The 24,400-nt window shown below is 35.4% G+C and overlaps 1 protein-coding gene across 19 annotated transcripts in view; it reads left to right on the top strand.

The window, feature by feature from the left end:
- The window catches only part of PCM1 (pericentriolar material 1), an 89,627-nt gene that overhangs the window by 57,259 nt on the left and 7,968 nt on the right, over positions 1-24,400 (top strand). For 10 of the 19 annotated variants that reach the window (XM_040243123.1, XM_040243136.1, XM_040243128.1 and 7 more), the window contains 12 exons: positions 1,251-1,415; positions 3,629-3,685; positions 6,035-6,207; positions 6,558-6,689; positions 11,659-11,770; positions 13,490-13,651; positions 13,896-14,032; positions 17,718-17,852; positions 18,518-18,715; positions 22,971-23,033; positions 23,290-23,425; positions 23,719-23,879. In XM_040243123.1, the coding sequence (XP_040099057.1) occupies positions 1,251-1,415; positions 3,629-3,685; positions 6,035-6,207; positions 6,558-6,689; positions 11,659-11,770; positions 13,490-13,651; positions 13,896-14,032; positions 17,718-17,852; positions 18,518-18,715; positions 22,971-23,033; positions 23,290-23,425; positions 23,719-23,879 (1,631 nt within the window). The remainder of the gene's footprint in view (positions 1-1,250; positions 1,416-3,628; positions 3,686-6,034; positions 6,208-6,557; positions 6,690-11,658; positions 11,771-13,489; positions 13,652-13,895; positions 14,033-17,717; positions 17,853-18,517; positions 18,716-22,970; positions 23,034-23,289; positions 23,426-23,718; positions 23,880-24,400) is intronic. The other 9 variants (XM_040243140.1, XM_040243139.1, XM_040243138.1 and 6 more) reach the window with 2 other exon arrangements.

Raw genomic sequence — 24,400 nt, 5'->3', positions numbered from 1 at the left:
CTGGGACAAAAAATCCTAAGGAATAAATTTAGCAAGAAATGTACTAGATCTATAGAAAAACTTTGAAGAACATGAAATAAGATTGAGCAAATATAAAACATAATTGTATTCTTAAGTTAGAATGTGTAAAATTATTTAATGTCAGTTCTCTGCAAATTAATAAATACTTCAAGTGAGATTCCATTTTGAGTCTCCATGGGTTGTTTTTTAAACCGGGGGCAAAAGATTTCAAAGCTTATATGGAAGGACAGATGTCCAAAATTAGCTAAGAAAAGAAGTTAGATAGGACTTGCCTTACCAGATGTTTAAACATACTGTGAAACTTCTGTGGCATTGGAATAAATAAAACAGATGGAATGTCCAGAAATAAAACCCAACAAATAAGGAGATTTAATGTATCGACCAAGCTTGCATTTTAATTCAGTGGGAAAAGTATAGGTATAATCAATCAGCTATTCATGTGGAACAAAATTAAGTTGAATTTCTACCTTGTGCTAGATACCAAAAAGCAAACGTAAAAAAGATTAACAACGAAGCTTGGAAAACTTAATAGAATATATGTATAACCTATGGTTGGGGTAGCACTTCCCTTATAGTTCAGTCGGTAAAGAATCTGCCTGCAATGAAAGAGACCTGGGTTTAATTCCTGGATTGGGAACATCCTCTGGAGAAGGAAATGGCAACCTATTCCAATAGTCTTGCCTGGAGAATTCCATGGACAGAGAAGCCTGGCAGGCTGCCAGTCCATGGGATCACAAGAGATGGACATGACTTAGCAACTAAACCACCACCATGGTCGGGAAAGAATTTTTAGACCAAGTCATATTATTTATAAAAGGTGTATAAAAGCAGATGTTTGATTGTTTAATGCCCTTTATTCTTCGTCTATTATGGACATATATAGACTAGATATGATTCTTACATTTACTAATATTGAAAAATTGTTAAGTTGGAGTCTAGTAGAGAATTTGGGTTATGTGAGGTCTACCATGAAGTTTGAGTTGGGGATATATTCACTGAAGTGAATATCAAAGGACAGTGAAGTGTTAGAATTTATTGCTGTTACCCCATACCTCCAAAGATTGTTACAAAGGTATTTCCAAGACATTTTCTTTACTGTTTTGATTTCTTCTTAAAGCCCTCACAACATTATAAATTGAGTTACTCGTACTATTTCACTATGGAAACCAATTTCCCTTTCAGGTTGAGTTAGTTGCAACTGATAACAGTGGTCAATTTTTTTACTCAAGGGTATGAAAGTGCCAGTATGTCTAGCACATGTGAACCTTGCAAAAGTAGAAACAGACATTCAGCCCAGACTGAAGAGCCTGTTCAAGCAAAAGTTCTCAGCAGCAAGAATCATGAGCAGCTGGAAAAAGTAATAAGATGTAGTAGGTCTACAGAAATATCTTCAGGTATGTTCTGTTTTGGTTTGTTTTAATTTAAGGACTTATTCATCCTAGATTTGAAAAGCTATATTAAAACTAGCTGAAAATTGATCTATTGCACGTTCCTATCATGTGTAAGTTGTTATAGTAGAGTTTAAGTACACAATTCTTGATATCAAAAATGTAAACTGGAAATATTAATATGTTTTATTGTTACCGTGATACTGTCTTTGATGCATTTTGATAAAACTCTGAATAAACAAATTAGTTGACATTAATTTGGTTCTCCTAATTTGAAATTCTGATAATATTATCTGAATAAGAATTCCATATAAAATCTTATATTCCCCTGCCTAAGATTTTTGGTCTTCAACTATGCCTACAGGAGAATGTCCTGTTGTCTTAATGCAACATATCTGGCCAGCAGAGATTTGATTCCTTCCTGCCTGCCTCTCCAGATTCCTTTCTCATACCCTCTGCCTTGAACTTGACTCTCCCAGTGGCACTGAACTGACATTTTTTCATAGCCACCACAAGAGTTGTTTCACCTTGAGAGTTGCCTTTTTTTTGCCTCAAGTCCTTTTCTTTGTAAGCCCTTTTCTCTGCTGGCTCTTAAATAAAATCTTAATTCTGTAATTATATCCATGTCCAAGTAGGGATAGGTTCTCTTTCCTTTTTGTTTTTCTGTCAGAGCCTGTGTAAACCTCTTCTGTTGCCTGTATTACATTATACAGTATTCACCTGTTTAGTGTCTGTATTGCTTTTTTGAGTCCCTTGGCAATAGATAATATTTTTCATATTTGTATCTTAAATGTTAGCGTGGTACCTGACGCTACCTGACACATGGTAGGCACTCAGTGTTTATTGAATGGATGGAGTCATGTATTTGCCACCATTTTAGTTTAAATACATACTAGTACTTTCCTGATTTATAAAGAATAAGTACATCTCAAAGAAATGTGGAGAAAGAGTCAGCAAATATGGACTCTTAAATTTTCAGTTGTCCGTAAGACCTTCCGTGAAAATGATAATACCAGCTACCATTTATACTATGCTTTACTGTTTACAAATTAAATTACTCATGTTATTTGAACTCCATAATCCTATGAATTTATTTTCATTTTGTAGATGAGGAAACATTATCACAGGAGGTACCTGTTTTTTCTCAGTCCTCATAAAGGACCAGTAATATAAATTGGTCTGGTTTAACTGGTTCTTGGGGAAAAAAGTCATGCCTTTAACTCAGTAATTGTACGTGTAGGCATGCATCCTAAAGGAAACAAAAGTGAAAGAAGAAATTGGGATTTAGGTGTTGACTAAACATTGTGATTCCAACTATTTTAAACAAAAATCTGAATGAAAAAAAAAGTGTAAGAACATCAAAGTGTTAATAATGGTTTTATTATCTTTAAACTCCTCTATATTTTCTAAAACTTATAATGAATATTTATTTTTCATATTTTGAAATGACTTCTTCAAGGTCATATTGCTAGCAAATGGTAGAGCTGAAGTTTCAATCCTATCTCAAGTCCAGGATCCTTTTGTCAAATTTATCAATTCTGTTGTTCTGACCCCAGCATTTTATTGAAATTTTGTAGTTTCCATCTCCTTTCACTATCTTTATAAAATAGTGATGTTGTCAAACAGTAAACAGTTAGATGAAGGTTGGGGAAGGGCACTAAATTGATAGGCTTAATAAATTAGTTTTCATTACCTAAATAGTTGATAGTTGGTCATAGTACTTCAGATCTTATTACTGTCACTTAGAAACCAGCAAATTTTGATGAACTAGAAGACTTAATTTTAGTTTTAACCATTACCCTAAAGTTCTTTGTAGGGTGTAATAGTAGTTTTTGTTACATGATCATTTGATTGTAACATCTAAGGCTGCTAGTATTGAACTGTATACGGTTCAGTACAGTCCTCTTGTCCCTCATGGATTGTGGGAAGTTCCCTTGATGTGTATGCTTCTAAGAGTGAATGATGAAAGTTTACTATATGAGAGTCATATCAGTCATATCAACACAAGCTTATAGCAGATCATTTGATATTTTCCCCAAAGAGATTATTTTTAAATAGAGCATAAACCATACCTTGTGATAACATTTCAGTTCAGGCAAACGATTTTAAAGAAATTTGCTTATTTCTTTTTTTTTTCATTCATTTATTCATATTATAGACCCTGTCTTTACTATTCATACACATTTTATGTTCATCCTTATGTCTGCCCTTTCCTACAGCACATGCTAGGAGAATACTACAGCAGTCTAACAGAAATGCATGCAATGAAGCGCCAGGTAACAATCTGCTTAGTTCTGGTGTCCGCTTTTTGTTAATTTTTACCATTGGTCCTAAAAATCCTTAGTTTTATTGTTCTAATTATTTTTAGATTTAGTTTAGTGTGTATATGTTATTTGGCTGGTAAAAGTGAAAGAGAATTCATACCCATTAAATTCTGAAGCTTTTCATTTATAATTCTTAATTGATAAAATTGCCTGCTTTTCTCTTCCATTTTCTGTTAGTGTGTGTAACATAACCAACACATTCATGTAGGTAATAGAAAGCTTTTTTGTAATTTAGTGTTTTATTTGAACTTATTTATTTTGTGTTTAAATGCTTATGAGATTTAATATTTTTGGAAACAAAAATACAGTTTTTATTCTTAGCTCTGATTTACAGTGTTAAGTATTGTGTATGACTTCTGTTTTAGTTCTTATTTTTTTCTTACCAGTCCACGTGTAAAAAAATAAACCATTGAACAAAACAACTATGACATGTAAATACCATGATTAATAAAGGTCATGGAAAATTGCAGAATGCTATTTTTGTTTTTAAACTATGAATATTTATTAGACATGTATGATTTAGAATTGTAAATATTCTTTAATGCCTCCTCTGTTACACATGAGTGAAAAAGAAAAGCCTGTTATGAACCTTTAGGGGAATTTAAAGAAAGAAAAAACACAAAACAAAACAAGGATCTATCACAGATGAAGTTAAATATATCAGTGGCACTTCCTAAAGAAAAGAACTCTGAAGAAAGTAGGATAAAAACAAGATGGAGTCATAGAAATCTGGCTGAGGTCAGAGATTTTTCTAGCTTAAACTAGTATACCTCAATCTAGAAAGAGGATGGTAAAAACTTTCCACTTCTCTATTGTAGGGATGAAATATATGTCTGCTATAATTCATTATTTGGAAATAATTTAATCTTTACTGATATATAATTTAGAGAGATCATTTTATCACATACGAAGGTATGAAAGATATCATTAAATATGCTTTGTTCTTATATCTTTAAGATGTAAGAAACCATTTAAAAACCATTTTTTAAAACAACTGATCAAACTACAATATAGTGTATGAATTGGGAAAGTTTGTATGCTGTCACATCTTATCTGGATTTTTCCTAGAAGTAGAAATTTCCTATAGAGATAGTTCCAGTTCCTGCTCATAATAAATATTTTTATAGTAACAGTGCATCATAGTATATCATTTCATTTTATACTCATAAATGTCTGAGGCACGGTAGGGACATTGTATATTTATTATCCTTATTATTTTATACTTGTGGAAATTGAGGCCTGAGGATGTTAATTTGCTGAGCAAGTTAATGGAAAGTTTTTTCATTAAACCACATTTGCTTTGCATTTTAAAAATTTCTTTCTTGGAAAAAGTAAATTAAATTTTAGTGATCTTGCAATATTTATTTGGAAGCACAATGTATTAAAACACTTAACATTTCAAATTCCCTGTTTTGAAATTTTAGCCCTACTTTTTGTGAACTAAACTGAACTTAAACTTAAGTGTTTATCTATCTGTGGTTCTACTATTACTCTAGAAAGTTTATAGAGTTTGATAGCTAGAAGAACACTTGGAAATTTTTTTTTTTCTTAGAGAACTCAAAATGGGAACAGTTCCTAATTTATGTTTTTAACAGTAAAGGTATGATTGTATACCTTTAAGTGTGATAACTATTTGTTTATAAATAAATACATGCAGCAGAAATGTTGCTAAATAATAGAGTGATACCTAGATTCTGGGTAGCTGGAAAGTTCATTTGGGTCACTGCTTGCTTCAGCTTCTACTGTGTCAGTAAGACACTGTAGTAAAATTGTACCTATTTTGTTACATTTACAAATTCAGTTTTTCATCAGTACAGCAGGATAGTAGAGATTTGAGAATCAGTAGATCTAACTAGATAAACCTTAAAGTAGTAGGTCTCCCTGGCAGCATTTAGTTTGTTCTCAACATTAACAAAATAAATTTCCTTTTCTGTAAAAAAGTTCATATTAGCAAAAAAAGAAAATGATTTGCAATTCACTTACTTTATTCAAGTGCTGAAAGATTTCCACTGATTATTCCTATGAAACATGTAAAATTTTCCAGATATTTTTCACTGAGAAATAACTTTGGTCTAAGTAATGCTAGATAATGTTATTTTTCTAGTAAGTAGTATGTATCTTGAGATTTTTAGAATTACCTTTATCCTGGTAATTATTAAGATTCTTTTTTACTTTAAAACCTCTGCGATAGAATTGTGTTCTGATTTTTAAGAAATTTAACGTTGAGAGTAATGATGCAAGTTAATAGAAATAGGAATATATTTCACCAATATTAACTTTCTGATCTTTAATATCTTCCAGAAACCGGGAGTGATTTTTCCATGTTCGAAGCTTTGCGGGATACCATTTATTCTGAAGTAGCTACGTTGATTTCTCAAAATGAATCTCGTCCACATTTTCTTATTGAACTCTTCCATGAGCTTCAGCTACTTAATACAGACTATTTGAGACAGAGGGCTTTATATGCATTGCAGGTATCTTGTACCTAACATTCTCTTTCCTCTGCTTTCTGGTAGACTGCCAATTTTCCCAATTCTCTCTGTTTACTTTCTTAGATTGAAGTATGTCCTTGTTCCATAAGTATTTCAATCTGTTTCTTTATGTATTTCCATGCCATTTTAATAATCTTCTTATATAGCTTAAGTGGCTTTAGATAAAAGTCTTTTTCTGACAGTTTTTCCTTGTATTGTCCTGTTATATCTTCCTCATAGTTAATTTTTGAGGTTGGGAGGATTGCCTTTGTTCTGCTGTCTGCTTCTACTTTTAATTTTGTGATTAAACACAAATGTTTTTCATAAATAGCTATCTTCTCTCCTTATTTTAGGACATAGTATCCAGGCATATTTCTGAGAACCATGAAAAAGAAGGAGAAAATATAAAGTCAGTGAATTCTGGTACTTGGATAGCATCCAACTCAGAACTTACTCCCAGTGAAAGCCTTGCTACTACTGATGATGTAAGCTGATAATGATTAATGAAATGTAGACATAATTTCAATATGCAGCGAACAAAAGTTAAGTAGTTTGTTAATAAATTGTGATTATACCCTATGTATTTAGTTTTTAGCTTTTTTCAAAAGTGTAATGTATTGCTTAATTTTGAGGTGAGGTATAAAATTCAGTCAAGATATGACAGCAGTCAAACACCAAAAGTTATATAGAAATGATAGCTTATAAGGTCTAAAATAACTACTTATATCTTCTTTGTCCAGCATAGGAGTTGAGTCCAATAGCTTAGTTAGTAAAGAATCTGCCTGCAATGTAGGAGACCCCGGTTCGATTCCTGGGTCGGAAAGATCCACTGGAGAAGGGACAGGCTACCCACTCCAGTATTTTTGGGCTTCCCTTGTGGCTCAGCTGGTAAAGAATCCACCTGAAATGCGGGAGACCTGGGTTCAGTCCCTGGGTTGGAAGGATCCCCCGGAGAAGGAAAGGCTACCCACTCCAGTATTCTGGCCTAGAGAATTTCATGCACTATATAGTCCATGGGGTCGTAAAAGAGTCAGACACGACTAAGCAACTTTAACTCACTCACTCACACATTTAGTAAAAATTTCTGTGTTCATTTAAGACGTTTGAGTAAATCATACAGCAATTAGATCACAGAACCCTTGAGTAAATACAAGATAAATTGTGTTTTTGGGTTAGAAGAGAAGCTCGACAAAAAAAGCCTAGAAGAAAATGTAATTTAATGTATTAAAACTGTTGAAGAAAATTTTGAGTAAAGTAAAAAGGGCCTGGAAATGGAAGAGTGAAGAGGGAAGTATATATTTTCAATAAACTATATTCTCCAAATAGCACCTACTTTGCACATAGTGGATTGAATGTATGCCAACTGCTAAGAGACTGAGGAGGTAATGAGCTAAGTATTTGGAAATCACCTGTTTAAAGGTTCAGACCTTGATTCTATTTTAAAAGATTGTATGTATGTGGTCCTGGGATAGCAAGTATGTTCTTTCTTATACCACCTTCAGCACCTGGATATTCATGGATCAGAGTACCATAATTGATTAGCAAATGTCTGCTATGATTATGGAGTTGAAAGCATATTATTGTGTTTCTTCCCATGGTTAATATGATAACATAAGCTTTTTTTCCTGAAAAGACAGTGTTTTCTCCAGAGATCATCTTCTTTTCTTAATGTATAGTAATTTCCTTACAAGTATTGAGGACTTCTAAATTTTTGCCCTATTTTTGCTCTTGTGTTTAAAATGATACTTCCCCAAGTCAACTTTTCTGCTTAAAATTTTTCTTCACCAGGCTCCAGCCCTTAAACTACTACATAAACCTGTGTACAAAAAGTACATGGTTTTGATTGACTTTATTATCAAATAAGTTAATGTAACAGATTGGTACTTGGAATTAATTGTTACTGTAACCAGTTGAAAATTGTGTTCTCTTTTTTGGTGGGAAATGAAGTGTTCCAGCTGTATACGTAAAACATAGGAGGTACTAGCTTATATTATGGAGAAGGCAGTGGCACCCCACTCCAGTACTCTTGCCTGGAAAATCCCATGGACGGAGGAACCTGGTAGGCTGCAGTCCATGGGGTCGGGAAGAGTCGGACACGACTGAACGACTTCACTTTGACTTTTCACTTTAATGCATTGGAGAAGGAAATGGCAACCCACTCCAGTATTCTTGCCTAGAGAATCCCAGGGATGGGGGAGCCTGGTGGGCTGCCATCTGTGGGGTCGCACAGAGTCAGACACGACTGAAGCGACTTAGCAGCAGCAGCAGCTTATATTAAATTTATTAGCCTTGAAATGACTGAGAGAGCATGAAGAATGTCTTTTTTGAAAAATCTTTTTTAGTAATTTTATATCCTTAACTCTAGTGCCTTTCTTTTTATCCAAATTTCATATAGGCAGCATTACTTCCAAATATTTTAAAGGATTTGAGCCCATTTTTTTGCACCATCAACAATAAATTTGGAAAATTGAGCTACAACTTATGATATAATTAACCTGACAAGCTTTTAAAGTTAAATAAGATTTAAAGATGCAGTAATACTTTGTAAGTAGGTGTCTTAGCTTAGGCTGGTTCAGTAAAATACTGTAGACTGGATGGCTTAAATGACAGAGATTTATTTCTCACGATTCTGAAGGCTAGGAAGTCCTGAGACTGTTGGACCGGCAGACTCAGGTCTTGGTGAGGACCCTCTTCCTGGCTTGCAGATGGCCACCTTCTCCCTGTATCCTTGTGCAGGGAGAGAAAGCTCTGATGTCTCTTCCTTGTCTTAAAAGGGTCATCAAGGGGATTCTACCCTGGTGACTTCATCTAAACCTGATTACCTCTCAGCCGCCCTACCTCCTAATATCTCCACATTGGGAGTTAAACTTCAATATATAAATTTTGTGGGGGACACAAAAATTCGTTCCATTACCATAGGAACTTGGCACAAATAACTATACTTAGAATTACTTTTAAATAAATCAGTTCTTTAATTTTTCATCTAAAACAAATTCTTCATATCTGTCGTCATCTTCCCTTTATTAATGTCATTTAGTCAGCAGCAGCGCTAGCACAACGTCCAGTGTTCATAGCCACAGATCCAGGGCAGTGCTAGCCACTAGAATGTTCTCCAGTGATGAAATGTCTTACAATCTGCATTGCCTAGTACAGTATCTATTAGCACACATGGCTTTCGAGCACTAATGTGGCCAATAGGATTGAGGAACTAAATTTTAAGTGTTGTTTAACTAGCTGCATGGCTAGTGGTTACCATATTGGGTGGATATAGAGTCTCATTCTCCATGTTACTAAGCCAGGCTCCTTGGAGTTCCATTTTTGGAGGTTTTCAAATATCTTTTAGGGCATGTAAACATTTCCATGCCATGAAAGAGAGAACTGAAGTAGTTATCTGGAGATTATAAATTAAGGAGGATGAGGAATTGAGGTTTAGGAAGAGGAGGAAACAGTTTCCATCATCGACTCCAGGTGCTGTAAAATGGCAAAGGTACATCGACTTTTGGCTCTTGCTTGAAGGTGTAACAAAATGTTTCCATTTTTTAAAACATGTTCCCTTATGCCAGAATTTCCTTTAATCAGGGACAGACCTTTCATAATTTGAGTAACTTTAAAAGATCAATAACTTGGAAAGAAGATAGTTGTGAAATAGTTGCAGTCAAAATATAATTGAGACTCCCTCCTACTCATACTGTACACAAAAATAAGATTGAAACTACTTTATAGTACTAGAAGGAACTTCTCTGGTGGCTCAGTGGTAAAGAATCCACCTTCTAATGCAAGAGACACGGGTTCGATTGCTGGGTCAGGAAGATTCCCTGGAGGAGGAAATAGCAACCCACTCCAGTATTCTTGCCTGGGAAATTCCATGGACAGAGGAACCTGGCAGGCTACAGTCCATGGGGTCTCAAAAGACTCAGACACAACTTAGTCACTAAACAACAAGAGTACTAGAAAAGTTAAAACTGTAAAACTTATAAAAGAAAAAAAAAACTATGATTTTGACATGAGAGAGATTTTGTGGGACACAGCACTAAATATGAAAGGAAAAAAATAAATTGGATTTCATCAAAATAAAATCCTTCTGCTTTTCAAAAGATACCATTAGGAGATAACAGCCTTAGTACATATATCTGGCAAATGACTGTATAAAAAGCCTAACTATAGAAAGGACTTCTACAGCTTAATTGTAAGAAATCAACTCAAGGGATTCCCTGGCAGTCCAGTAGTTATGGCTTCGTGCTTCTAGAGGCCTGGGTTCAATCCCTGGTTGTGGAACAAGGATTCCATACTCCATGGGGTGCATCCAGAAAAAAAAATCAGCTCATAAAAATGGGCAAGAGATTTGAACATGTGCTTCACAAAAGAAGATATATAAATGGCCAGTGTTCAAATTAAAACCACATGAGATTCTACCTCGCACCTGCTAGAAAAGCTGACATCTAAAAGGTGGACAATAAGAAGTATTGGTGTGAACTTGAAATGGTTGGAACTTTCATACGGCTTGTAGGATTGTAAAAATTGTAACAACCACTTTGGAAGGCAGTTGGGCAGTTCTTGTAAAGTTAAACATAAACTTGGCATGTGACCCAGCAATTTCTCTTCTAGGTATTCATCCTAGAGAAATGAAAACGTGTCCACAAATACTTGTACACTAATGTTAATAGCATCTTTAGTCATGATAGCCTCAAACTGGAAACATCAACAGATAAATGGATAAATAAACAGTGGTATATCCATATAATGGAATACTATTTCAGCCATTAAAAAAATAATGAACTTCTGAAACACAACAACATGGATTAATTTCAGAAACATACTGAGTGAAAGAAGCAAGACACTGAAGAGTATATACTGAGTGGTTCCATTTATATAAGGTTCTATTAACAGCAAAACTAATCTCTGGTGATAGAAATTATGTGAGTGGGAAGTAGAGGATACAAAGGAACTCTCTGGGCTGATGGAAATGGTCTTATCTTTAGGAAAGATGGTTGCCTCACTGCATATATTTTTCAAAATTCATCAAACTGTAAACTTAATGGGTGCATTGTTGTATGTAAATTATATTTCAATAAAAATTTTAAAAAATATAAATGGTGCCATCAGTGTTTTTCTTCTGATATGAGACAGCCAGATATCATAGTAAAGTATTAGATATTGTTAGAGTTTGAAGATAGAATTTCCCCAAGGGTGTAGAAGTAATGTTACCTTTTCCAAGTTAGAATGTAATTAGTTGCTAGCACTATGTATTTTCACCTCCATAATGACAAAGTGTTCTGCAGTGTTACTTAATATTTTGATATTCTCTGTGACTCTGTATTCAACTATTTATCACTTTTATTATATCAGTTTTAAGTGTTATTCAAATAGTTTCTACGTTAAATTTTTAATATTAATCCATAAAATTTTTAAAGCAATACTAGTAACTTTTATTTGTTTTTTTAAACTACAACTTAGGAAACTTTTGAGAAGAACTTTGAGAGAGAAACACATAAAATAAGTGAGCAAAATGATGCTGATAATGCTAGTGTATCTTCAACTTGTGAGCCTTTTGCAACAGATGTTCTGGGTAAGCAGAATTTTTTGTAATCTTAGAACATGATTTTAATAAAGTCTTTGAATTGCATTGATAAGGAAAGAAAAGTTTAGAAAGGGAAGGTTGGTAGAAAGAATGTGAACTTAAAACACTACCCATCCATCAGTCTAAATTCAGCCATCTCTTGACTGTTAACTCTGACTTTGGGCCAATCATCTCATCTTTCTGACTTGCTGCATATACTTAGGAAATGGAGTCTTATTTACTATGCTGTGTTCTTGTGGAAAATAAGCAGTTTTCTAGCATGCATAATAGAAGTTCAGAGGAAAGTCATCCCTTGTCACTTCTGTGAGAAGAGACTCTGAATGCTTAGTTGCTAGAACAGTGACATACCATGTATATTAGGCAATTAATGTTTAATAAATGAATGAAATCATTTTTTACTAAATGTTGGATTTCAAAATAAAAATCATCTAATTCAAAAAAAAGAAAAGGTCATCCTCTAAGATCTTCTAGTTAATCAGTAAGAAGAATTTAGAGGTAGCATCGCCTCATCCAGTGACATCTTCAATAAAAATGTGAACTTTGTAATTTGCAGTAAGAACTGAAATTTCTTAGCATATATAATCTATCGTTGGAAACCCAGGCGACTTTAAGGCATGACATATTGTATTTTTTCCAACATGTTTTTTCCGTCAGTAGTAAAACAAAAGCTTAGAGGGTCTCATAGATCAGAGAGAAAAAAGCCCCAAGTCCTAAATTTGGAAAGAAAATTAGAGAAAAGAAAGATGTCTAAGTACCTGATTCATTTTCCAGGCTGTAGCATATCAAAATGTCCCCAAATATTCACTCATTCAGACTTCCAGGATACTTAGTTGTTAAAATAATGTCCTGTAATTCTAGTTTTTGTTTATATGATGAAAACAAGATTTAGATGATTTTAAAAGTCTTTTCCGTGACAAAAGAAAAGGGTCAAGCCTTGCTGTATTGTTAGTACCTATCTTTAAGTAAGCAGTAAGTTTTCCTTTTGTCTTACTAAGTATTAATACGAGGACTCTAAACCCTAGCTCTCTCTAGGAGCTCCCATCTATTAAGTATTAATACCTATCAAGTCTGTACTGAGCTCATGTCATTATAGAGAAAAGGCACTCGATAGCCAGCCTTCTCCCCCAGTTTTACCTGCTTTCTGAGTTCTCAAGCAATTTTGAATTGTACTTGTTTAGTTTCATTAGCTGATACAGTTCTTCAACATTACCTTTGCCTGAAGTGAGCAAAAGAGAATTTGGAAATCTCATTCTTAGGTCTTGTCTTTACCTTAATTGCTTGTATTAGGTTGTATTATTTACATCAGAATTTGCATGATATTTTGAAATTATTTTTAGTTGTACTGTTTATGTGAAATAACATATGGACTTGAGAGTCGGAGAGACCTGGGTTCCAATTCTTGATTCTATATTTAACTGGCTGTGAAACCATGGGCAGTTGCTTAAGCTCTGTGAAAATGAGGGTACTATCATCTACTGTATAGGGTTATTTTAAGGATTAAGTACATGTGATAATACATGCCAAGTACCCAAATAGTATGGTACATGTGGTAATACATGTCAAGGACCCAAATAGTACAGTATCTGAAACTTAAGTTAGTTTTTCTTCCCTATATTCAGACATTATGTTTTTATTAGTAAATTTTATAGGATACATGAAGAAAGTTTGCTTTTATATCTTCTAGAAATATTTCTGTTCTGTACACAGGTGACACTGTGATTCACTTAGATCAGGCATTAGCCAGGATGAGAGACTATACGCATATGAAGATGGAGGCGGAAAGCAGTACAGATGTCAGGTGTGCCTGCAGGATCATTGAGGATGACGATGGTGCTGCTGACACAACCACGATCAGTAATCATTTGGAAGGTGTGTTCTTGAATTGACTAAAAATCCATATATAAAGAACCATGAACCCCACCTGATGTATAATGGGAATTTTTGGACCACTTTTCTTTTAATTATCAGCGGTACTAGAACTACATGGATGTTCCTTTGTGTTATTTTAGCATAAAATCATCAGAATTCAGTGTTCTTTAGAATTTTGCATAAATGTATACATTTCACATCATAGACTTTATTTGCTAATGTAGCATTTTCTCTTTTAAAATAGAAACTCCTGTTATTGAAAATCATAGTTCACAGCAACCTGTGAGTGAAGTTTCTACTGTCCCGTGTCCTAGAATTGATACTCAGCAACTGGACCGGCAAATTAAAGCAATTATGAAAGAAGTCATTCCTTTTTTGAAGGTAAGTAATAATTTTTAAAAATAAGTAAGTGTTCTATTTTATATTTTAAAATTCATGCCAAAGACTCCATCGTAGTAAATAGATAAATAGATAAAAGAGAAAAACTAAAATCACTCATAATTATGTTACCCAGAGATAGTGCCTGTCAATATTTTGTCAACCTTTCTGTAATATTTTGCCCACATACATGTGCATTCCACTTTTTTCAAATATTAATGATACCATAAACATCTTTCTAGATCACCATTTTTCTATTGCATATTTTTAATGGTTATACATATACACATTGATTCATTATTCATTCAAAAATTTTTGTGGAATACCTACTTTATGCCAGGTGTTGGGACATAATAATGAACAAGTCAAGGCCTTTGCTCTCGTGAAGTTTACATGCTAGGATGAGAATATGGATTTAAAAAAATAAGTAAATGTAGAACATATAAGTGGATGTATGTCGGGTAGTCCATACAGAGAATTAAAATATGGTGATGTGATCGTTTGTTTTTGACTGGATGGTCAGGTAAGTCCTCTTGAAGCGGGAACATTTACGCAGAGGTGTGAATAAAATTGAGCTAGCTTAAGTTCTAGCTTAAGATCATTCCAGATGGAGAAAGGCCTTGAAGTAGAAGCTTCCTTGGCATGTTGAAGAAACTGGAGGAACTAGTGTATGGCTATAGGAAATTTGTGTGAGATGATGTTAGAATAGGAGGAAGGTCAAACCTTGGATTTTGTTGGAAGTTCGAAGGGAACTTCTAGGAGATTTTAAGTAAGAGAAACAAAATCTGATGTTTCTGGAGAATTGAGTAGAGGGGTCAGAACAACAGTGAGGAGGCGAGAAATGATCATGACTTAGATAAGGGTGTGGTAGTAAAGACGGGGCACAGTAGACAAATGGGATATATTCAGCAGATCCTACTAATAGTAGATGGGGTCACCTAAAGCACAGCACTAGATATGAGAAGGGAGCCTAGAACTAGGGCCCAGGATCAGGTGATCAAACATATAGAGGTTGTGCAAAAGCAGAAGAGCCAGAGTTGACTAAGTAGAACTGCCAGTAGTAAGTTACATGATTGCTACTGTGAGGGTTGAGTATTCATAGAACGGAATTTCCTGTTAATTATTAGGTCCTGTTAAATGTTTGTGTTTATTCTCTTCTGGTTTATTTTTCACTATTATGAAAAATGCTTAGATGATTTACCTCAATTTAAATATGCATCCCATTTTTATTTCCTTTGACATAATTCTTAGACATAGAATTTGTAGCTTTAAGGGTATAAATATTTTTAAGGCTTTTGAGACATTATGCTACATTATCCTTCAGAAAGGTTAACAAATTATATTCCTAGCAACAGTGAAACTATGAGACAAGCAGTACCATTTTGTGTTTAATAACAAGGAAGAGGGGAGAGAAGCAAGCATGCAAAGTCAGGACTGTTTTCTGAGATGAGACTCTCACATTCTCATTTAATGGAAATTTTAAAAAACAGAGATGAAAAGACAATCTTTTTATTCAGAGTTGTTGTCATTAGGTTCAATGACAAATATGTTGTCATTAGGTTCATTTCTTACAACCTGCTTGTACTTGCCAATGTGTTAGACGCTGACAGCAAAAATTTTTGTTTTTGTACACTTATATTTCTTCCCTCGGTGGAAGTAATTGCTTTCTTTGGAGTATTTTGAGAGAAGAGAGAAAAAACAGTTCTAGGAGCTGTTTTCTCCGCAGAGGCTTGATAGCCAAGAGAGGAAAGAGGATCCATTTGTCTACGCCCAAATTATTGCATGTAGAAACTAAAAACCTTAGCCTCTTCCTGAGCACCCGCAGCAGCACCAGATGGTTCTGTCTCTGCTTCCTCTTCTAATCATTCAACTCTCCTGCTAGCATTACTGGTGCTTCGAAGGCTTTGACACTTGCTGATACTTCTGTCTGGAATGCTGTTTCTTCACATGCCTGCATGGCTTTTTCCTTTGAACCCTGGAGGCTTTAGTCAGATGTTTTTTTTTTTTTGGTGAACAGATCTCCCCTTTCCTTACCTGCTTTTCTTTATCTTCATAGTGCTTGTCACCTTATAACCTATTTAATATTTGCTCATTGATTTTGTCTGTTTCCCTTGTTACATGTAAACTCCATGAAGTCATGAAGAATTAGGTCAGAGATGTTAATCTGTTTTGGTCACTGTCTTACCAGTGCCAGAAATAATACATGCACATAGCAGTACTCAGTAAATACTTACTGAATGTTAGTAAGTGAATTGATCTACTAAATCTTGACTGTGGTTTTTAAACTAGTCAAGTATATAGGTTGAAAACTGTTGGCCTACAGGATCCAGATCAAATTCAGCATTGCTCATAAAACTTCTGCAGCCTGATCCCAGCCTCTTAACTGTTCCTTCCACATGCCTTGTATCCTGTTTGACATTGTTCAAAAAGGCACATTGCCCATGTTAACTTCCTTTGCCCAGAATGGCCTTTATCCTTCCTCTGTTGGTCTTATCCTTCAGGATTGAGCTGAAATACTTTTGTATATATTTGCTGGCAGAATTTCTCCTCCTTCCCCCTGCTCTTGGGAAACTTGGTACCTGTCTTTATTAGAGCACTTATGATAAAGTGTCACAATTTTCTGCTCTGTACCCCGCCAGTAGAACAAGATCTTTCTCAATTTCTTAGTACTTACCCTCAAGAAGGACCTCAGAGACTAGATAAAAGGAATTTGAGGAGATTAAACAAATACATCAATTTCACCAATTATTTCTGTGCCTTTATTAAAATATATTTTCACCCCCTAAAATATTTATATTCCTATAAATTATAAGAATATATACTGTTTTATTCTGTTTAGGTTATTGCTTACTTCCATCTTAGCCATAAACACAGTATTGCCTTTTTTCTTTTACGTTTTTATGTTCATGTAATGCAATAAATACTTTAAAATGTGTCTTTTTTGTTAAATTAGGTATATTGATAGTGATATTTATTTGATATGTATAATTATTTTCTAAATGTTAAAAAAATATAAATAACTTACCTTCATGTGTAGGGAATGAAACCATCTCAGAAAATTTTGTTGCATTGGCAATTTTGTATCTGATTCTATTCTTTCATGAGGATTCCCTTGCTAAATTTATCACTTCAGAAAATTTCTGAGGCCAACAAAATTAGTAGAACTAATGATCTGATTTCAACTATTTTATTATGTCTCATTTCACTTCAAATCTTGATTTTTTGGGGTAGACTTCAGAGGGCTGCTCAACATCATGTAACCCACAGGATGTCAGCAGTGCCAAGGCTAAGGAAAGTTAGCAGATAACACAGGAAATTTGGTGGAACACAGGAAATTTGGTGGAAGGTGAAGTACAATTGTGCGAGTAGTTGAACTGAACTGCAAATAGGCATACAGGTGATATGGACACTATGCCAGGAATAGTTCCTTAAAGTACAGAAAGGAAGTAGTGGAAAATGTTGAATCAGCCAGTTTCTTTTTGGCTATTATCTGCTTCGGTGAATCAAAATTTGCAAACCTTTTAATGTGTGTAGTGGGGAGTTGGCTGTTCTTATGAACAAAGTCTCCAAATGTGCTTCTAAAAGTTGAGGAGCTTATGCAAGAACAATACAGTTTCATATATCATGTGGATTAACACTTTTTATACAATAGGTAAGTTATATCTTAACCAACTAGAATTTTTCTCAGGAGCACATGGATGAAGTATGTTCTTCTCAACTTCTAACCTCAGTAAGACGCATGGTTTTGGTCCTTACTCAGCAAAACAATGAGAGCAAAGAGTTTGTAAAGTTCTTTCATAAGCAACTTGGAAGTATATTACAGGTAAGAGTTTGTACTTGTATGACTTACCAGTATGTACCATGTGGTTAGGACTTTTTTCACTCCATTTTCTGGCACTACACAATTTATTCAAGTAGATGTTCATTCTGGCATCCATTTGGGATGATGCTTTAATACTTGTTAGGTTATTCCGTACTTAATTAAAAAATACTGTATTAGGCCCTGTGTCTTCATTTAACTTTACCATCTCTAAGGCTTTTCCCAACTCTAATAAAATTTTGTTTTGATTTTTCCTCTACCTAAGAACAACATTTCAAGTTTGAAATGTGTAGAAAGTATTCCTTGGGATTCTCTAAAATAATTTTTTTTCTTTTTTTTTTTTTTACCAATCTGGGAAATTGTAGAAGCTGGAAACTATTGATAGTAGAGACTTCCTGGGCTGTAACAGTAACTAAATTATGTAATAGTAGTGGTCGTAACTGGGGGCAGGACTAGCAAGATCCTGCTTAGTAATATTCTTAGTAATATTAACCTATCGTTTTTTAGACTCTCTTAGACATTAGTTTTAAGTTTTTCAGTACTAAAAAGTTCTAAAATTGTTTTTCCTTCATGACTATTATAATTCAAATTTGTTAATCATCTGTATTTCTCTACCCACAGATAAAGTTTGCTATAATCTTAAAGTGATTTGGTTTATCTTTGAATAGGATTCACTGGCAAAATTTGCTGGCAGAAAACTGAAGGATTGTGGAGAAGATCTTCTTGTAGAGATATCTGAAGTGTTATTTAATGAATTGGCTTTCTTTAAGCTCATGCAAGATTTGGATAATAATAGTGTAACTGTTAAACAGAGATGCAAAAGGAAAATAGAAGCTGCTGGAGTGATACAGTCTTATGCAAAAGAGGTAAATGACATTCATTTTGATATAGAAATAGTTGTAATTAGTGTATAAATGTCCTTGATCTTTATGAGTAAATAAAATCATACTTGACGTCACCAAAGCAGGTTTTTTTTTTTTTGTAAGTTGAGTTAATCAGATTATAAATCGGTACCTAGACCAGCCACTTGCTGAATCTCAGTAACAGCAGTGGCTCAAGATCAAGGATGCTCAAGACAGGAACAGGTGGCAGGGGATTGTCAAGTATCTACTTCATGTTATGGCCGCTTATCCAAAAAAGAGAGGACTGGGATCTGCCCGTTGGCCAGCTGCCTGCCGTGGCTGTTGTCAATTACAGTAGATGCCCCAGGAGTATTAGCACCCCAGCCAACACACATGCTTGTTAGGACCTTGGTTGCACATCCCTGTAGCTCTTACGCCGTGTTGAATTAGTCTTGATCACATATGAAATTGGATGTTTTTTCCCCTCAGCTGAGGCCTCAGTTCAGTCACTCAGTCATGTCCGACTCTTTGCGACCCCATGAAGCGCAGCACGCCAGGCCTCCCTGTCCATCACCAGCTCCCGGAGTTCACTCAAACTCATGTCCATCGAGTCGGTGATGCCATCCAGCCATCTCATCCTCTGTCGTCCCCTTCTCCTCCTGCCCCCAATCCCTCCCAGCATCAGAGTCTTTTCCAATGAGGCAACTCTTTACATGAGGTGGCCAAAGTATTGGAGTTTCAGCTTTAGCATCAGTCCTTCCAAAGAACACCCAGGACTGATCTCCTTTAGGATGGACTGGTTGGATCTCCTTGCAGTCCAAGGGACTCTCAAGAGTCTTCTCCAACACCACAGTTTAAAAGCATCAATTCTTCAGCACTCAGCTTTCTTCACAGTCCAACTCTCACATCCATCCATGACCACTGGAAAATCCATAGCCCTGACTAGACGGACCTTTGTTGGCAAAGTAATGTCTCTGCTTTTGAATATGCTATCTAGGTTGGTCATAACTTTCCTTCCAAGGAGTAAGCGTCTTTTAATTTCATGGCTGCAATCACCATCTGCAGTGATTTTGGAGCCCCCAAAATAAAGTCTGACACTGTTTCCACTGTTTCCCCATCTATTTCCCGTGAAGAGATGGGACCAGATACTATGATCTTAGTTTTCTGAATGTTGAGCTTTAAGCCACCTTTTTCACTCTCCTCTTTCACTTTCATCAAGAGGCTTTTTAGTTCCTCTTCACTTTCTGCCATAAGGGTGGTGTCATCTGCATATCTGAGGTTATTGATGTTTCTCCCGGCAATCTTGATTCCTACTTGAGCTTCATCCAGCCCAGCGTTTCTCATGATGTACTCTGCATATAAGTTAAATAAGCAGGGTGACAATATACAGCCTTGACATACTCCTTTTCCTATTTGGAACCAGTCTGTTGTTCCATGTCCAGTTCTAACTGTTGCTTCCTGACCTGCATATAGGTTTCTTAAGAGGCAGGTTAGGTGGTCTGGTATGCCCATCTCTTCCAGAATCTTCCACAAGTTATTATGATCCACACAGTCAAAGGTTTTAGCATAGTCAATAAAGCAGAAGTAGATGTTTTTTCTGGAACTCTCTTGCTTTTTTGAGGATCCAGCAGATGTTGGCAGTTTGATCTCTGGTTCCTCTGCCTTTTCTAAAACCAGCTTGAACATCTGGAAGTTCACAGTTCACATATTGCTGAAGCCTGGCTTGGAGAATTTTGAGCATTTACTAGCGTGTGAGATGAGTGCAATTGTGTGGTAGTTTGAGCATTCTTTGGCATTGCCTTTCTTTGGGATTGGAATGAAAACGGACCTTTTCCAGGCCTGTGGCCACTGCTGAGTTTCCCAGATTTGCTGGCATATTGAGTGCAGCACTTTCACAGCATCATCTTTCAGGATTTGAAATAGCTACACTGGAATGCCATCACCTCCACTAGCTTTGTTGGTAGTGATGCTTTCTAAGGCCCACTTGACTTCACATTCCAGGATGTCTGGCTCTAGGTGAGTGATCACACCATTGTGATCATCTGGGTCATGAAGCTCTTTTTTGTACAGTTCTATGTATTCTTGCCACCTCTTCTTAATATCTTCTGCTTCTGTTAGGTCCATACCATTTCTGTCCTTGATCGCACCCATCTTTGCATGAAATGTTCCCTTGGTATCTCTAATTTTCTTGAAGAGAGCTCTAGTCTTTCCCATTCTGTTGTTTTCCTCTATTTCTTTGCATTGATCGCTGAGGAAGGCTTTCTTATCTCTCTTTGCTATTCTTTGGAACTCTGCATTCAGATGCTTATATCTTTCCTTTTCTCCTTTGCTTTTCACCTCTCTTCTTTTCACAGCTATTTGTAAGGCCTCACCAGACAGCGATTTTGCTTTTTTGCATTTATTTTCCATGGGGATGGTCTTGACCCGTCTCCTGTACAGTGTCACGAACCTCCGTCCATAGTTCATCAGGCACTCTGTCTATCAGATCTAGTCCCTTAAATCTATTTCTCACTTCCACTGTATAATCATAAGGGATTTGATTTAGGTCATACCTGAATGGTCTAGCGGTTTTCCCTACTTTCTTCAATTTCAGTCTGAATTTGGCAATAAAGAGTTCATGATCTGAGCCACAGTCAGCTCCTGGTCTTGTTTTGCTGACTGTATAGAGCTTCTCCATCTTTGGCTGCAAAGAATATAATCAATCTGATTTTGGTGTTGACCATCTGGTGATGTCCCTGTGTAGAGTCTTCTCTTGTGTTGTTAGAAGAGGGTGATTTCTGTGACCAGTGCGTTCTCTTGGCAAAACTCTTATTAGCCTTTGCCTTGCTTCATTCCGCATTCCCAGGCCTAATTTGCCTATTACTCCAGGTGTTTCTTGACTTCCTACTTGTGCATTCCAGTCCCCTATAATGAAAAGGACATCTTTTTTGGGTGTTAGTTCTAAAAAGTCTTGTAGGTCTTCATAGAACCGTTCAACTTCAGCTTCTTCAGTGTTACTGGTTGGAGCATAGACATGGTCTGCCATGATATTTAATGGTTTGCGTTGGAAACGGACAGAGATCATTCTGTTGTTTTTGAGATTGAGGCCTACCAGGAGTCTTTTCCCCTAGACACCAGCACCCTTTTCTTGACTCTCTAATCATAAAAGGAAAAACAAGTCAAGACCCAAAACAAAGAGATTACCCTTCTTGCAGAATCTAAAGTAGATAAAATCAGGCCATCTTTTTCAAGCCTTTCATAATGTTTTTCTTCTAGACATAAGTTTCAGATACTTTCAGCCATTACTTAGAGCTTGAAGAAAATAGAACAGGATGATATGATAAAAATGATAGAGAGGACTGCTTTAGATGGCAGAATCAAGAAGCTTCTTCAGGGGATGAAATGTGAGCTAAGCTATGGAAAGACAAGAGTTTATAATGAAGATGAGAGAAGAGAACTGTTAAGTGTAACAGTTCCAGGCAGAGAGAACCATTAAGTGTAACGACTTTAAAGAAGGATTGAGTGTTTTGGGGAAGAGAGAGAAACCAGGGAGGCAGGAACACTTTAAATGAGGTGAGCCTGTAGGAGATGAAGTCACAGAGGTATATAGGACAAGTTTGTGAAATCTTAGAAACCTTATCTTTTATTTTATTCTAAGCATGATGAAAACTCATGGGAAAGTTTGAGAGAGAGGAGTGTCATAATCTCAGTTTAAGATTTATCAGGGTTCGTTATTGAGTAGGAATTGTAGGTGAATAGAGAGAGAAGCAGAGAGACTGCTTGGAAGGTTGTTGCAGTTGTCCATGTAAGAAATGTCTCAGCTCTGGGTGTGTAAGAAATGGGTGAGTAAGAAATGTCTCAGTTCTGCGTGTGTAACAGCAGATACATTAGGATGATTGAGTCAAATGCAGTGTAGTAGTTCAGATGTGAGTAATAAACATATAGTACAGGCTGATTCTGACTTGTGCATTTCGGTGAATGAAGGGCCATTTACTGAGATTAGGAAGACTGAAGGGAGATGGGGGTTTTAGAAGGAAAGGAATCAAGATTTTTGTTTTGGATTTAGTAAGTTTGTGATGTCTCTTAGATATACAAGGAGATGTCAGGTAGACCGTGTTGCTTTTTGTTTTTTTTTTCATTTAAAAGATTTATTTAATAAGAATTGAATTTATATTTCTAAGAAAACAGTAATATCTTTGGATGATGGTTTAAGAATGCAGGATTTGTTAAAGTTTACTGAGTACTTAAGTGTGATAATGAATGATCACCCCTGAATTCTGCCTAACCGATTTGCTTATAGGCCAAAAGGATTCTTGAAGGAGATCACAGTTCACCTGCTGGAGAAATTGATGATGAAGACAAAGTATGTGCTAATTTAGTGGCTTTTGAAACAAAAGATTAAATAATTTTAGTAGCTTTTACCTTAATGGTAGAGAGCAAAGTAGATCATAAAATGTCCTTTCTTCTCACAGAGTTTTCTTTTAAAAACAACTAAATTTAAAATCATTCTTTATATTTTTTAATTAGATAATGAGTGACTAATTTTTATGATAGACTTACTATATACCTTTAAAAAATGTACTTTAAGGAATTAATTACTCAAATTTATTTGTGGCTAGGACAAGGATGAGACGGAAACAGTTAAGCAGACTCAAACGTCTGAGGTTTATGATGGTGACGGCCCCAAAAATGTGAGATCTGATGTTTCTGATCAAGAGGAAGATGAAGAAAGTGAAGAATGTCCAGTGTCTATTAGTAAGTCTGAAGGCTCTAGACTAGGTTTATGCATTAGTTCTTTACAGATCACTTACTGAAACAGTTTGTTGGAATGGATTGAATATAGAATTAGGTGTCACACAGGTCTGAATTTCAGTGTGACCCTGTCTAAATTATCTGTCCTTTCAACACCAGTTTCCTGGTACTTACGGTTTTGAAGATTTCAGATACTGTATGTGAAGCACTTATACATTGTAGGCATGCAATAAATGGTAGCTGTTACGAAGTAAGTGCTGAAATTTTTACTAAAAATTGTGTGTTAATCGACTTAGATTTGTCCAAAGCTGAAACTCAGGCTTTGACTAATTATGGAAGTGGAGAAGATGAGAATGAAGATGAAGAAATAGAAGAATTTGAAGAGGGACCTGTAGATGTGCAGACGTCACTTCAGGCTAACACTGAAGCTACAGAAGAAAATGAACACGATGGTCAGGTATTCCAGTGCTGACTCACACACTCTTCACCAGTCTCCCTGTGACACCTCAAAGCACGTTCTTTTTAAACATGTTAAAGTCAACAGCTTCCCCATTCTCATTTTCATGAATATAGACTTCTTTAATATCCTTATTGAAATCTAAAACACTTATTATTTTTTTATTCAGCAATGTTTTTACATTTAAAGCACTTAAAATATTTTAATAACAAGTCCTGAAAACTATGTGATGACTTTAGATTTTTATTTTTAACTTATGTTTTTTCTAGTTATACATGGAAGTAGTATGTAACAGAATAAAATCATTTCCCTTCCTATCCTCACCTCATCCTGCCCCAGAGGCAGAACTTTGTATGATTTCTTCTGCTGTTTACCCTCTATCTGAATAATATGTGTGTGTATTTATTTATTTGTGTATGTGTTAGACATTACCTTTTGAATTCTGTTATAGCAGGTGAAGACTCTCAGGTCACATATGGTTCCTCATTTAAGCATGTCTTTTGATTAAATCTGTATTTAAT

This window comes from Oryx dammah, unplaced genomic scaffold (assembly GCF_014754425.2).
Source record: "Oryx dammah isolate SB20612 unplaced genomic scaffold, SCBI_Odam_1.1 HiC_scaffold_7, whole genome shotgun sequence".
Classification (NCBI taxonomy): Eukaryota; Metazoa; Chordata; class Mammalia; order Artiodactyla; family Bovidae; genus Oryx; species Oryx dammah.
The sequence above is the reverse complement of the archived record's forward strand: the minus strand, read 5'-3'. Positions and strand labels throughout refer to the sequence as shown.